The sequence below is a fragment of the Vipera berus genome (assembly GCF_964194415.1).
Source record: "Vipera berus genome assembly, chromosome: 5".
Lineage (NCBI taxonomy): Eukaryota > Metazoa > Chordata > Lepidosauria > Squamata > Viperidae > Vipera > Vipera berus.
In genome coordinates, this window is record NC_138207.1 from 72,888,589 (window position 1) to 72,902,895 (window position 14,307).

The 14,307-nt window shown below is 44.3% G+C and overlaps 1 protein-coding gene across 1 annotated transcript in view; it reads left to right on the forward strand.

Annotated features, from left to right (window-relative positions):
• Window positions 1-443: 443 nt before the first annotated feature.
• The window catches only part of KIF11 (kinesin family member 11), a gene marked incomplete at its 5' end in the record, with an annotated part of 29,203 nt that continues 15,339 nt past the window's right edge, over window positions 444-14,307 (forward strand). The window contains 9 exons of the mRNA XM_081328590.1: window positions 444-511; window positions 1,560-1,655; window positions 4,172-4,304; window positions 6,413-6,510; window positions 6,586-6,664; window positions 6,858-7,043; window positions 7,134-7,258; window positions 10,163-10,250; window positions 13,507-13,749. Of these exons, the coding sequence (XP_081184716.1) occupies window positions 444-511; window positions 1,560-1,655; window positions 4,172-4,304; window positions 6,413-6,510; window positions 6,586-6,664; window positions 6,858-7,043; window positions 7,134-7,258; window positions 10,163-10,250; window positions 13,507-13,749 (1,116 nt within the window). The remainder of the gene's footprint in view (window positions 512-1,559; window positions 1,656-4,171; window positions 4,305-6,412; window positions 6,511-6,585; window positions 6,665-6,857; window positions 7,044-7,133; window positions 7,259-10,162; window positions 10,251-13,506; window positions 13,750-14,307) is intronic.

Below are 14,307 nucleotides of genomic sequence, written 5' to 3' on the forward strand. Positions count from 1 at the left end.
TAAAAAAATAAAAGAAATAAATCTTTTTTGTCGCCTAGTGATGATGTCATAAACAGCCTGGGAGTTCACGCGTATTTAAAAAAAAAAAGTCCCATGGTCCTCTGCGAATCTCGTAGCCTCACGCTGATTGGCTGAGACGCGGCGCGAGCTATTCAAAGTGGTCGGCTTCAACTCTTGGCGCGCTTCTCTCTCGTGAAGTTGGCTGGGGGGGGGGAGTGGGGTGGAAAGAGCAGCTTAAGCGGTTTCCGCTGAAAGGGCGGCTGCGCTTCTCTTTTCCTCTCTCGAAGTTTCCGGATCGGCAAGACTCCGGGATCCCCTTCGGGAAGACGGGCGATCTAGAGCTGCCCTGCCCGCTGCGGGTGAAGCGCCGGTTCCCTTCTCAGCTTGGTTCTGTCCTGTCCTGGATCTTTCGCTTTCTTTAACTTACCCCGGACGGACCGACGATGAATTCTTCCGTCGGCGCGAAGAAAGACGACAAAGGCAAGAACATCCAGGTGGTGGTGAGATGCAGGTCAGTCCTTAACGGGGCGTCGCTCCGGTGGGCAGGGATTCTCCCTTTAACGCGGGGGGGGGGGAGCATCGCTCTTGCTCTCTGATGGTGCTTTCTCCAAAGTCTCCCTTCGGTTTGAATCAGGATTAACCTCCGGGCTCGCAGTCGCTTTACGTTTGCTTTACTTGATTCTGGATTCAGATTGGATCACGTTTAGAACAAGCATCTCGTCACTGGAAGACTTGAGTCGGGATGGAGCTGGATCCTGTTAAATTGAGGGACAAGGCTGCAAAGATGAGCCAATCTGGATCTAGCCCCTCCCCTCCCCTCTCCACCCATCATAACAATAATCAAAATGCTGATGGTTGGAAGGACGGTTGCAGTCTTGAATAGGAGTAAAGTCCCGTTAGTTACCATGTATACTGAACTATAGCTATAGGTACAGTATTCATTTGTCTTCAGAAATATCTTCCATTGGAAACAATAAGGTTCTCCTTAAGCTTCTCAGAAGGGGAAGCAAAGCCCTATTATCATGCATCTCAGAGTACCTTCCATTGGAAAACAATAGGGCTTAAAATTCATCGTTAAGTGTCCTCTTAAGTTTTTTATTAGAGTTATGAAAGGAGGAGAATGGGTCTGGAGACAGCAGATTATTGAGATTATTGACAAAAGATTATTGAGCAGACATTGTCCTATGTACTTTCATGTGGACCGAGGTTATTTCATTTACATGTCTTTATTTGGATGCATTTGAATTAGGACCAATGACAGACTTCTTTTCATCCTCATTCTCAATAAAGATGTAAAAAGCTAAGATAATAATTGTTGAAGACTAATTAAAAAAGTAGAGTAGTATTTAGGCTTTTTAAAAAAACCCATTTATATGGTATATGCTTGAGCTGGAAGTTTAATAATGATTATATTATTGACTACATTATGGGATGGGCAAACAATAATCAAATTTAGATGGCTACCAATCAGCTATTCTCTAGGTAACTTACTGAGCAGGATAAACTATAAAATATAAAAATCAGTAACATAGGTAAAGAATCTCAAATCATATTCTTAGGCTAAGCCTAATTAATTTGCTACATTTAGGGGACACTGGCATGAGGCTAAAGCTTGAATCTGAAGAGAATTTATGTGGAGTGATGGAATATGAAGTGTAAGATCTTTGTTGTGATGTGATTTTTGTTGATATTGTCTTAGTTGCTTTGAATAGTACATATATTTTGAATGGACAGATTTTTGTTATTAACTGTGAATCTTTTTGATGAACCAGCCTTTACAGCATCAAAAGTAATAAAAAATATAACTGTAATGCTTCAGCATACAGAAAGTTATATGGTTTTCCATGGTGGTTCCAAATAAATCTCATGTAACATTACTAGATCTGTTCATTCTAAAACACAGACTCCGCTGTTTTCGGCGGCGCTTCTGATCAGCCGCAACAACCCTAACCCCATCACTGTCAAAGGAAAAAAGCGGACTCTGCGCGCTCCTGCCTTGCCCGTATCAACCAGGCTCTCCATGGCGTGCTGCAGCTGATCAGAAGCGCTGCTGAAAACAGTGGAGTCTGTGCGCATCTGCTGTGTGTTCACCCATCACTGTGCTCTCCGTGCTTTGGATCAGGTGCAGCGCACTGTGGAGAGCAAGGCTGATGTGGGCTAGGCAGGCTCGCAAAGAAACTCCCGCTTTTTTCGGCGGGGCTGCAGTGCCTGGCCGGTTCGGCCAATTTCCCTTTCTTCTCCCCGTTCTTCCTGCTCCTTTTACAGTGGTGGGATTTCAGGGATGATTAATCCCCATTTGTGGCGTGGCCGCCAACCAATCACTGCGCCCTCCTCTCAGGAGAGCAGTGCCACAGCAGGAAAAAAAGGAAGGCAACGCTGGCCACCAGACCCGCCTGGCGGCTCAGTAACTGCACTTCTCCTCAGCTTCAGGAAGCTTGTGCAATGGAAACTTGATGGTGAGGGGTGTGGGGCGCTCGCTGAGGGAGCTGCTACCGGTAACAGAGTCGGGGAAATGGGCCAGGTGGGGGGAGCTGCCAATGCCGCTGCCCTGAGGTTTGGCAGCCCCCCCCCCCGAAGCAGCTATGATTCCCCCTCCCCAGCCAGCCACCATCCCCTGACCTACTTCTTTCCTGCCCGGCTGGCTGGCTCAAAACCTCACCACTCTTCTCGGTGGTGGCGGCGGCCTAATGGACCTGAGCAAACTGCTGGTTGCGCTGGTTCGAGGCACAGGGGGGAGGGGGAGGATTTTCACTGCCAGACTTTTTAACTTCTTAAAACTTTACTTGATGCAGAATGCATATCCTTCCCTTTCTGCATCAGGTTAAACAGTCTGGTAGCGAAAATCCAATAGCGGGGGGGAAAATCCTAGTCTCATGCACAGGGAATCTGCACCGTCTGCCTCCCCCTGGCCGGTCCCGCCAGCAGCTCGCACAGATCCATTAGGCTGCCGCCGCCACCCAGAGGCCTGGCCCACCCAGCACAAAGTAGGCAAAATGACCGGCTGGTGTTTTTCCCTCCACCCCCTGCACAGATCATTTGCTGCTGCCAGCGGCCCCCACCCCCTTGCACGGATCGCTCGCTGTCACCAGCATTTTCCCCCCTACCCCCTGCATGGATCACTTGCTGCCGCCGGCGTTCCCCCCCCTTGCCCCCCGCGCAGGTGGCCCTGCCCAAACTTCCTGCGCCGCCTTCCCCCCTCCACCGCCCCCCCATAAATCTTAAGAAGGGCTTTTGATCATCTTGCACATTTTACTCACTGCCTAAACTCCACGATTCTCACCCCTGCAGAGTTTTGCTGCGGGAGTCGCTCCGTGCAGAAAGGAAGGAGCTCCTCTCCCAAGCTGCAGGACTAACTTTGGCTGCCCCCAACTCAGAGATTCCCCTTCCGACATGCGCTTAATTCAGCCCCCTGAGTTAGACTAGATGACCTCCAAGGTCCCTTCCAACATATTATTATTATTATTATTATTATTATTATTATTATTATTATTATTATTATTATTATTATTATTATTATTATTATTTGCCCATGCCAAAGTGCCCCTTAGCTAAGGGGAGACGGAAAGGTGGAGGGGAGCAGCCATTCTCACGAAGGCACCACAAACGCACACAAAGAGAACTCAGCACTCTGCTGAGTTTTGTCCCGTTGCCACACTAAAACCTGGGGAACGCCGAAAATCACAACTTCAGGGCACTGGAGTTTCCCGGTGTAGCCGTGCCAAGCCATGCCGCCGGGCTTCCCAGTGGCCAGCAAAAGGGAGATCGTGGCAAGACCAATCTTTTCCCCCATTCCCTCCCTGGCCCTTGAACTCATCTAGACACCTCTTTGTACCCCGATCAAAAGAGCTGGCGCATGTGGAGAGGGGGAGGGGAGCAGCCTGGCCCTGCCTTCCTCTGGGGCGATGGCGCGCGTGCCCACAGGGACGGCTCTGCGTGCCACCTGTGGCACACGTGCCCTAGGTTTGCCACCACGGGGTTATGGTATTATACTAGGATGCTGTTCTGTTCCATCTTCAAGTAGGAATGGTAGATTCCAGGTTTGGAATCTTATAGTACTGCATGCATACCAACTAAACTTAAAAAGCTAAGGAAAAAGGCTTATAGGTCTTGTGCTGATTTGAAACTAGGCTTATGCTTGCTTCAAATAATGTATGGGAAACTGTTTTTAAAGGCCCTTCAATATATCTGAGCGCAGAGCTAATTCCTACGCGGTAGTGGAATGTGACCATGGAAGGAAAGAAGTTACCGTTCGCACTGGAGGAGTGGCTGATAAAACATCCAGAAAGACCTATACATTTGATATGGTGAGCTTTACCTACTGCTTAGTATGAATGTTCAGAGCCTTCTCTCCCCCCACCCCATTTTGTCAGTTTAGGAGCAACATGTTTACAATTTCCATTGGCTAAGTTTGCACGACAAGCTAAGGCCAAAATGAGCCATAAATGCTGTGGGGTAATGAATGAAGATTTTGTTTCCATGTTCAAGCCCTGGCACCTTCGCTAATAAGGAGCAAGCAGTGACAACTTGGAACAAGAGGAATTGTTAGGAGCATGAACACATGCCAGTTTGATACTGAATATATTATCAAACTAGGGTTCAGTGTTAAGTTTACACTATCAAGCTCACAAATTCCTGCTGCCACTTTGAGTAACTGGAGTGTCCTGGTTAGATTTTCCCTTTTTTAAAGGATTAAAAACAAACCAGACTCTTACTTGATGTGTTCTGATTTGTGCAGTATTGTGAAAGGATGCGCTCGAGCTGAGATTTCCCTTCATCTCAGATTTCCCTTAATTGTGCATCTTATGTATACAGAAGATATAATAGGGAAGGTCTCTTTTAGAATAAATATCAAATGTGAGTTATAAAGAAAGGTATTTACTAGAGAAACAAAAAAAATTATACATGTTGATATAACGTCACATAAAACTCAATATAATGATCTTTACCTTTAAACAGAATTTGGGATTTCAGTGCCAATGTGGAGGATGGAGAGGAGCATCTTGGTAGTATCAGAAAGATGTATTGGAAGATGATATTATTGGAATCAGAGACTAATAAAGAGAGGCCAACTTTTTTTTAACTGCGAAATATGTTCAGTATTTGACATCAGTGGCCCATCTAGTTAATCAGGAAATTATTGAAAGACTAGTCCATTTTCTTAATAATTCTGAACTTAAACAGTTTCCCTGTTTGGACTTTTTACAGCATAACATAATAAAAAGTTAACTGTGCACATCTATTCAGAAAAAAAGGGATGTTTAATTACTGAAGGTACGAATTTGCATCGTTAAGTAGATTTCTAAGAGTACCTAAGAAACGAATCACATAGAAATTAGTCGCTGCTTCCTTAGCATGGCTGCTACGTGTTCATAGTTCGGAAGCAGCCAGTGCTGTTTATGACCAATACAGATTTATGTCTAAAACTGGACAGAAAGTTCATTTTATCAGTTCTGCTGAAGGACTAGCTCCTTTCATTACTTCTTTTGTTGCCTTCAGTTAATTGCCTGAATTTGTTTCCCCGTGCATGTCGCTCTGTTAAATAAAATAATTACCGGCCAATATTGGCTTGATTTTTATAAATTATAAATTCTGGTAGTCTTTTGGGCTACAGATTTAAATACCAGAGTTTTTTGTGGGGGGGAGGGGAGGTAAATTTAAATCTCATATTTAGCAATAGCACTTAGACTTGTATACTGTTTCATAGCAGTTTTGAGAGCCGTGGTGGTGCAGTGGTTAGAATGAAGTACTGCAGGCAGGATGCATAATATTTGCTTAGGGTTGGTGGCATAGTGGTGAGAATGCAGTATTGCAAGCTAACTCCTCACTGCAGAAGTTCGATTCTGAGCAGCTCAAGGTTGACTCAGCCTTCCATCCCTCCGAGGTCAATAAAATGAGTACCCGGATGGTTGGGGGCAATATGGTGACTCTCTTTACAGCTTAGAGAAAGCTGTAAATCACTATCAAGTGGTTTATAAATCCAAGTGCTATTGCTATTTTAGAGCCCTCTCTAAGCAATTTATAGAGTCAGCATATTGCTCCCAACAATCTACAAAAAGATACATTAAACTAGAGGTTAGTGTATAAGGTTGCCCACTCGTGTTATAAACTACAATTTGTAAAATATGGATCAGTTAATGCATTATACCAAACCAAGACAAGCCGCATTACAGCTTACCCAGCACATGTTAAAATAAAATTTTTGTGTCTGTGCAATATAACACTTGTGTCTGAATTTCTAAGGAAACTTCTGAGGTATATTTGTTTTGCAGATAATTACAAAATAGTTTTAACTTGGTTTGTCAGAAGATTACTCAAGTTCAGGTAGAAGATAGTGTGACTTCAGAGCATTTAACAAGTCCCTTTTTATATTTGGTTTCGGGGTAAGAACAGTTTCTTTTATTCAATAAAACAGGTTTTTGGAGCCCAGGCCAAACAGATTGATGTGTACCGGAGTGTTGTATGTCCAATTTTGGATGAAGTACTTATGGGCTATAACTGCACTGTCTTTGCGTGAGTATTGTGTTTATTTTTTGTTGTACTCCAAAATATGTTACTGAAGCTAATTTTCCAAATTCCTTTATACAGTTATGGTCAAACCGGTACAGGAAAAACCTTCACTATGGAAGGGGAGCGATCACCTAATGAAGAATATACATGGGAGGAGGTAAAAAACATTTTAGTGCCTTCCAAGTATAATGCTGACACATTCTTCCGTCCTAACACCTACCTCCTCCAGTCTGTGCTTTCTTTGAAGTAAAAGAACAGCTATCTTTTTATACTTATTTTCTAACCTTCTAAGGCTGAATTCCTGGATTCTAAAACGAGCCGGTTAATACTGTGCTATTATTTTTCTGTAGGATCCACTTGCAGGTGTAATTCCACGTACCTTGCATCAGATTTTTGAAAAACTTGCAGAGAATGGTACAGAATTTTCTGTGAAAGTGTCTTTGTTGGAAATCTACAATGAGGAGCTGTTTGATCTTTTGAGTCCATCTCCAGATGTTGGGGAAAGGTTGCAACTCTTTGACGACCCACGTAACAAGGTTAAAAAAAAGAGAGAGAGAGATGTGTCTCCTTCAAGGTTATGAACTTCTGAATTAGCATATGTAACTTCAGCATTTTCTTTTTGACAGAGAGGTGTAATAATCAAGGGCTTAGAAGAAATAACTGTGCATAACAAGGATGAAGTCTATCAAATCCTAGAAAGAGGAGCAGCAAAAAGAACCACGGCTGCTACTTATATGAATCAGTATTCCAGGTAAATAAATAAATATTTTAGATTTTAGAACAGCAGGTTTTATATAAGCAGAAGTAAAGCAGAAAAGCACAGTTTTGCCATTCTTAGGTAATCATTTGCTTAGTGTAATTCAAATATTGCAGGATACAAATTCAGTAATAATAATAATACAGAACCTTTGGAACTATTTCAGCTGCAAATAATGTTTGGTTCATGACTGTGATTCTGGATGTCCTTTGGGCAACAATCTGCCAGTGTGCTGCTCTTTTGCTGAGCAGAGTCAATTCAGCCTGAAGAACAACTTTTTTCTAAACTTAATTTCTCCTCGGTCAAGTCTGATTGTGAAATGTAAAATGTTCAAATATTTTGAAATCTTGAGAATATATTGGGGGAATAAAAACATTCAATTTTTGAAAAGATGGACATATTCGTAATAGTTTCTAATGCAATCTATTGACTTTTTAACCTGACTATTTTATCAGCATAAAACCATTGTCGGTACTTTTAATTTAAAAAAAGAAAATTACCAAATGAAATAAACAGAAAGATCCTTACAGATTTTTCTCACCAAATCTTGGTGGGCATTTCTGGTTGTGGGTTTTTTTGTTTTTGTTTTTGGTTGGGTTTTTTGTTTGGCATTTTGAGAATGCCAGAGGAGAACGGGGCAATGAGCTCTTTGTTTCCAGGTGTTAAACTGTGTATCTGTGACAGTCTTCTCAGCAGAGATCTGAAAGATGCTAAAAAGGAGGAGCTTAATCAATTGGAACGCAGAATCAGGATACTTATATCTGTATCTCTGGTTCAAAGATGGTTAGAAGGCAAGCGATAATTCACAAACAGCCAAATCCTTGTCCATTTTTCTGGTTCAGATTTCAGAGAGATCTTAGACTTGGGAAACTTCCTATCCGTACCTCGGAATGTCATTGCATATATTCATGCAGTTCATGCCGCTATGAACTTTGTTAAGATGCGAAAAGTAATTGGGTGTTCAGTTTTTAAGGTTCCAATAAAGTACTTCCCAAAAAGGTTGACTCAGCCTTCCATCCTTCCGAGGTAGGTAAAATGAGGACCCAGATTGTTGGGGGCAATTAAGCTGACTTTGTAATAATGCCGCTTGCGGGGGGGTGTGAAAGCCCTAATAAGCAGGCATATACATAGAATGAAGGCTACTGCTAAGCTTATAAGCCGCCCTGAGTCCTTGGAGAAGGGTGGGATATAAATGGAATTAAAATTAAATTAAATTAAAATGTTTATCCTTCACAATTTATGTTGCTTTCTAGAGCCTTCGCCAGCATTAAATCAACAAATAAAGGTAGCTTGTATAAAGTCAACAAGTAAACTGAAATCCTTGTACCCAGCATGGAATGGAGTCTTTTGCAACCTATGTAAAGAGCTGTGTTACGAGATAATTAGTTTTTCCAATGGCTAGAAGAGGAAATAAAGCAGGGACTCTGCCAAAGTTAATGAAAGAAAAATGAATGAAGTAACCATTTCTTCTGAACTATTTTTCTCAATAAATTTGTGTTGGATTATTTATTTTTTTATTTTTTATTTTTAATTCCATTTATATCCCGCCCTTCTCCGAAGACTCAGGGCGGCTTACAAGCTTAGCAGTAGCCTTCATTCTATGTATATGCCTGCTTGTTAGGGCTTTCACACACACCCCAAGCGGCATTATTACAAAGTCAGCTTAATTGCCCCCAACAATCTGGGTCCTCATTTTACCTACCTCGGAAGGATGGAAGGCTGAGTCAACCTTGAGCCTGGTGGGATGCGAACCTGCACTAATTGCAGGCAGCTGGTGTTACTTAAGGAGGCATTAGCCCACTGCTCCACCAAGTCATGAGTATGCAGCCACCTGCCCAAATTCAATGTAGATCAGTGAGTGTATGATGCTGGGGGATATCTATGCCCTCTATATTTTAGATAATGGGAATAAAAAGCATTAGCTATTTCTGGATCCACTTCTTCCTGAAAGTTTATACCTCTTTCCAGGCTTGAGGTCCCGCTGAAATGCATTTGAAATAGCCAACTAATTAAGAGTACCAGAAACATGAAAAGAGGGTGTTTCTACAAACAAAAAAATAGTTCTTGGAAAACCTTACACAATTCTGCATTGTGGATTGGCAATATGTAGAATATGACCATTTGCAGTTTATTTTATTTTTTGTCCTAATAATAGGCCTGCAGAGAAACCAAAGAGCAAAATTGAGTTTGTTGGGATCAACAGCTTCTTTAGCTGTCTTACTGATCAAGCATTTCCTGCCTTCTGTTCTACCAGCGTATGAGATCCTGGTCTTGATTTTGCGCCACTTGTCTAAAATGCAGCACAAAATGTCCTATACTTATTTCTAGCTCATATCTTGGAATTAGACAGGAGTGGGAAAACAAGCTTTCATCTGCCAATTATCTTCAGAGATCTCAAAGGCTAATCAGTTGGTGGGTGTCAGAGGGTTCATTAGCTTCATTTGGGAAGGAAATCCTAGGCCAGGGGTCTGCAACCTTGACAAAATTAAGACTTGTCGACTTCATCTCCCAGAATTCCTCAGCCAGCTAAGGTTGCAGACCCCTGGCCTAGGCTCATCAGCTAAGAGTTTGACAAGCGAATGGACCCATTTTAATTGGCTCAGTGAAGCATTCTTGATTTTAGTCGTATTTTATGAACGTGCTTATAACATTTTACTTCGGTCAATTTATGGTCATATACCCTTTACTTTAGAAGGCCGAGAAAAGGCGCAGAATGTCTTTTCTATTCTCAAAGTTGTCTTGGGATTTGTCTGACCCAAAAAAGTCATGGATCTAAACTTGGTTTAGCCTCCAACCAAATTGACTATTGCTTGTAATGGCTGTCCAACAGGTAAAAATCCCATGGCAAAAGATTATAGAACACTCACTAGAATATTTCTCTGTTGTCTCAATTTGTAGCCGATCCCATTCAGTGTTTTCCATCACATTGCACATGAAAGAAACAACAGATGGAGAAGAGCTTGTGAAAATTGGAAAACTAAACTTGGTGAGTTTCAGCACATGGTATTGCTGCACCGCATCAGATTATGCTCAATAATACAGAGATGGCAGAGTACCACTGTTTGGTCCGGGGGCGCAGTTGGGCTTGCTGCTGGTGTACTTTTCGCCTAGTCGCGCAGCGGCAGCCCTGCCTGAGCTACTCGATGTCCTCTCTGGGTTGGTGATTGAGTTCCCCAAACTTATAGTTTTGGGTGACTTCAATCTACCATCCCTGGGAGGTTCATCTGAGTTAGCTCGGGAGTTCATGGCTTCCATGACGGCCATGTACCTGACGCAAGTAATTTCTGAACCAACTCATGAGGGAGGCCACACCCTTGACCTGGTTTTCTTATCTGGACGGTGGTTTGATGATCTTGGTGGGGGCTCTCCATTCATTATGCCCCTGTCATGGACCGATCATTACCTCCTGCGGCTGGTCTTCCGTTTTGTCACCCCCCGCCGTGGGGGTACGGAGCCAACTAGATGGTACCACCTCAGGCGCTTAATGGATCCTTATAGGTTCCAGGCAGCGCTGGGGTCCCCACCTGCCTCCGTTGCTCACAACTCGGCGGATGCCCTAGTGGAAGCCTGGGAAAGGGTGGCCACTGGGGCACTTGACCGAGTTGTACCCTTGCGGCCCCTGACCCGGTGCAGATCCCAACGAGCTCCATGGTTCTCTACGGAGCTCCGGGAGATGAAGCGTCGGAAACGGGGCCTAGAGAGCTGTTGGAGGTCCAGCCGATCCGAATCCGACCGGTTGCGACTAAGAACCTTTATTAGGTCTTATCTTGCAGCGATGAGGGCGGCGAGGTGTAATTACTTCTCTGCCCTCATCGCGTCCGCAGATAATCGCCCGGCCGCCCTGTTTAGGGTGACCCGCTCCCTCCTTAATCAGGAGGTGAGGGAGGAACCCTTGCAGGGTCGTGCCGAGGAGTTTGGTCAACATCTGCTGGATAAAATCGCTCGGATTCGGACCGGTCTGGACTCCAACTGGGCAGAGTCCGACGATCAGGACACGGGCGGTCTTGTCGATGTTATCTGGGAGGAGTTTGATTCTGTGACCCCTGAGGAAGTGGACAGGATTATGGGGAGGTTGAGCTCCACCACATGTTTATTGGACCCGTGCCCTTCTTGGCTGGTCTATGCAGCTCGGGAGAGGACACGAGGCTGGTTCCAGGCAGATATATCTGCTTCTTTGAGTGAGGGTAATTTCCCCGCCGTCTTGAAGGAGGCGGTGGTGAGACCTCTCCTCAAGAAGCCTGCCCTGGACCCAGCTGTGTTGAATAACTTTCGTCCGGTCTCCAACCTTCGCTTTCTTGCGAAGGTTGTTGAGAGTGTGGTGGCGCATCAGCTCCCCCTGGTTCTGGATGAAGCGGATTATCTAGACCCGTTCCAATCGGGTTTCAGGCCCGGGTACAGCACGGAGACGGCATTGGTCGCTCTGGTGAATGATCTCTGGAGGGCCCGGGACAGAGGACATTCCTCTGTCCTTGTCCTATTAGACCTCTCGGCGGCTTTCGATACCATCAACCATGGTATCCTGCTGCGGCGTCTCAGGGGATTGGGAGTGGGAGGCACAGTTCTTCAGTGGTTCTCCTCCTATCTCCTGGGACGCTCGCAGTCGGTGTTGGCAGGGGGGCAGAGGTCGACCCCAAGGACTCTCGTTTGTGGAGTTCCTCAGGGGTCGGTCCTCTCGCCTCTCCTGTTCAACATCTACATGAAACCGCTGGGTGAGATCATTCGTGGTTTTGGAGTTGGGTATCATCAGTACGCCGATGATACCCAGCTTTTCATTTTGACCCCAAACCACCCCAGTGATGCCCTCGATGTGATGTCCCGTTGCCTGGAGGCGGTTCGGGTCTGGATGGGGAGGAACAGACTTCAGCTCAACCCTGACAAGACTGAGTGGCTGTGCATTCCGGCATCCCGGGACATTCAAAATATTCCACCTCTCTCTATGGGGGGTGAGTTTTTACCCCCTGTGGACAGGGCTCGCAACTTGGGAGTCCTCTTAGATTCACGGCTTACCCTGGAAGACCATATAGTAGCCGTGACTAGGGGGGCTTTCGCCCAGGTTCGCCTGGTGTGCCAGTTGTGGCCCTATCTGGACCGGGATGCCCTGTGTACGGTCACTCATGCGCTCGTGACCTCTCGCCTGGACTACTGCAATGCTCTTTACATGGGGCTTCCCTTGAAGACCACTCGGAGGCTCCAACTGGTACAGAATGCGGCTGCGAGAGTTGTCTTGGGAGTTTCCCGGTACTCCCATGTTACACCTTTGCTCCGCGAGCTACATTGGTTACCAGTTGTCTTCCGGGTGAGATTCAAGGTTTTGGTTATGATCTTCAAGTCCTTACATGGCATGGGTCCGGGGTACCTCGGGGACCACCTGCTGCCGGCGTCAACTTCCCTCCGCCCTGTGCGTTCCCACAGAGAGGGCCTCCTCAGGGTGCCTCCGGTCAGAGAATGTCGACTGGTGGCCCCCAGGGGGAGGGCCTTCTCTGTGGGCGCTCTGGCTCTATGGAACCAACTGCCGGTTGAGCTCCGGATGGCACCGGACCTTCGCTCCTTCCGGCGTGGTCTGAAGACCCATTTATTTGAACAAGCTGGTCTGGCCTGATGGGGGACTTTAGGGTTTTTAATGGGTTTCTTATATTGTTATTGTTTTTTATCTGGGCACTTGTTTAATTTTCTTTTAATTTTTGTATTGCTATTTATATATGCCCTGTTCACCGCCCTGAGTCCTTCGGGAGAAGGGCGGTATACAAATTTAATAAAATGAAATGAAATGAAATGAAGGGAACGGAAGTTACATTGCAACAGCAAACTGTCACAAAACCAAGAAATGGATTTATTGTGATCTTAAAAATGCTAGTAGGGGTCCTGCCCCTTTAGGACGACAGAGAACAGATCTTTCCATTTGAATTCTATTGTTGGGGATTTGACGTTTTAATCCCATATTCTGTATCATCTCAGATTTCTACCTACTAATGCAGGTACCTTCTCCCCTCACCCCAGGGTATAATTGAGGACTTGTTGGGTTTATAATTCTCCAATTGTTGATTGCATATCATAGCATCCTAAACTATGGGCCACATTTTGTTTGTTGGCAATTGTAAATGCAAATACCCTCAGATATAGTTGTGTTGATTTTCAGATGGTTAGGGATTAGCAGTAATTGTTGGTTACCAAGGTTGAATATAATTTTTTGACTTCTTGTGACTACTACATACTGATTGTGACTTAGACAAGTTTATTTATAGGTTGATCTGGCAGGGAGTGAGAATATAGGTCGTTCTGGAGCAGTTGACAAAAGAGCTCGTGAAGCTGGAAATATCAATCAATCTCTGTTGACGCTGGGTAGAGTTATCACTGCCCTTGTTGAAAGAACTCCACATATTCCATATAGAGAATCAAAGCTTACCAGAATCCTACAGGACTCTCTCGGAGGACGCACAAAAACATGTATAATTGCAACTGTTTCTCCTGCATCAGTCAATCTTGAGGTAAGGTGCTTTCTTTCAGGTAGTGTGTTATGAGTGACATCGATTGGACTTCCAGAATAAATTAGATTTAGAAGATTATAAGATTTAATAAGCATTATGAGAAGACATAGATCTCTAGAGAACAATGTAGAATTTGAACAGGTGGAAGGAGAAGAGAAGAGAACAGTTAGCAGTAAGATGGGTGGATTCAATTACAGCATGGATGGGTGTACCATTGGAAGATCTGATGGGACAGATTGGGGACAGCTTATCTTGGACAAAATATCATTTGGCTTGCAAGGGTTAAAACTGTCTTGATGGGCATAATATTTAAAAAAAAACTTAATAAAAGTTCTATTAATAGACTTCTGATCTATTCTGGTTTATAGTATTAAATTCATTTGCTGCCCATCTCACCGTCGGGCAGTTCTAGGCAGCTTACAACAGTAGAAGGTAAGATTATAAAAAAATGTAAATGTAAATAGTAAAACAATGAAGCCATAAAAATAAATGAGAATGCAGCAATTCTGCATGCTTTGTAAATAACAATAAATGCCATTTCTCTATAGAGAAACTCAG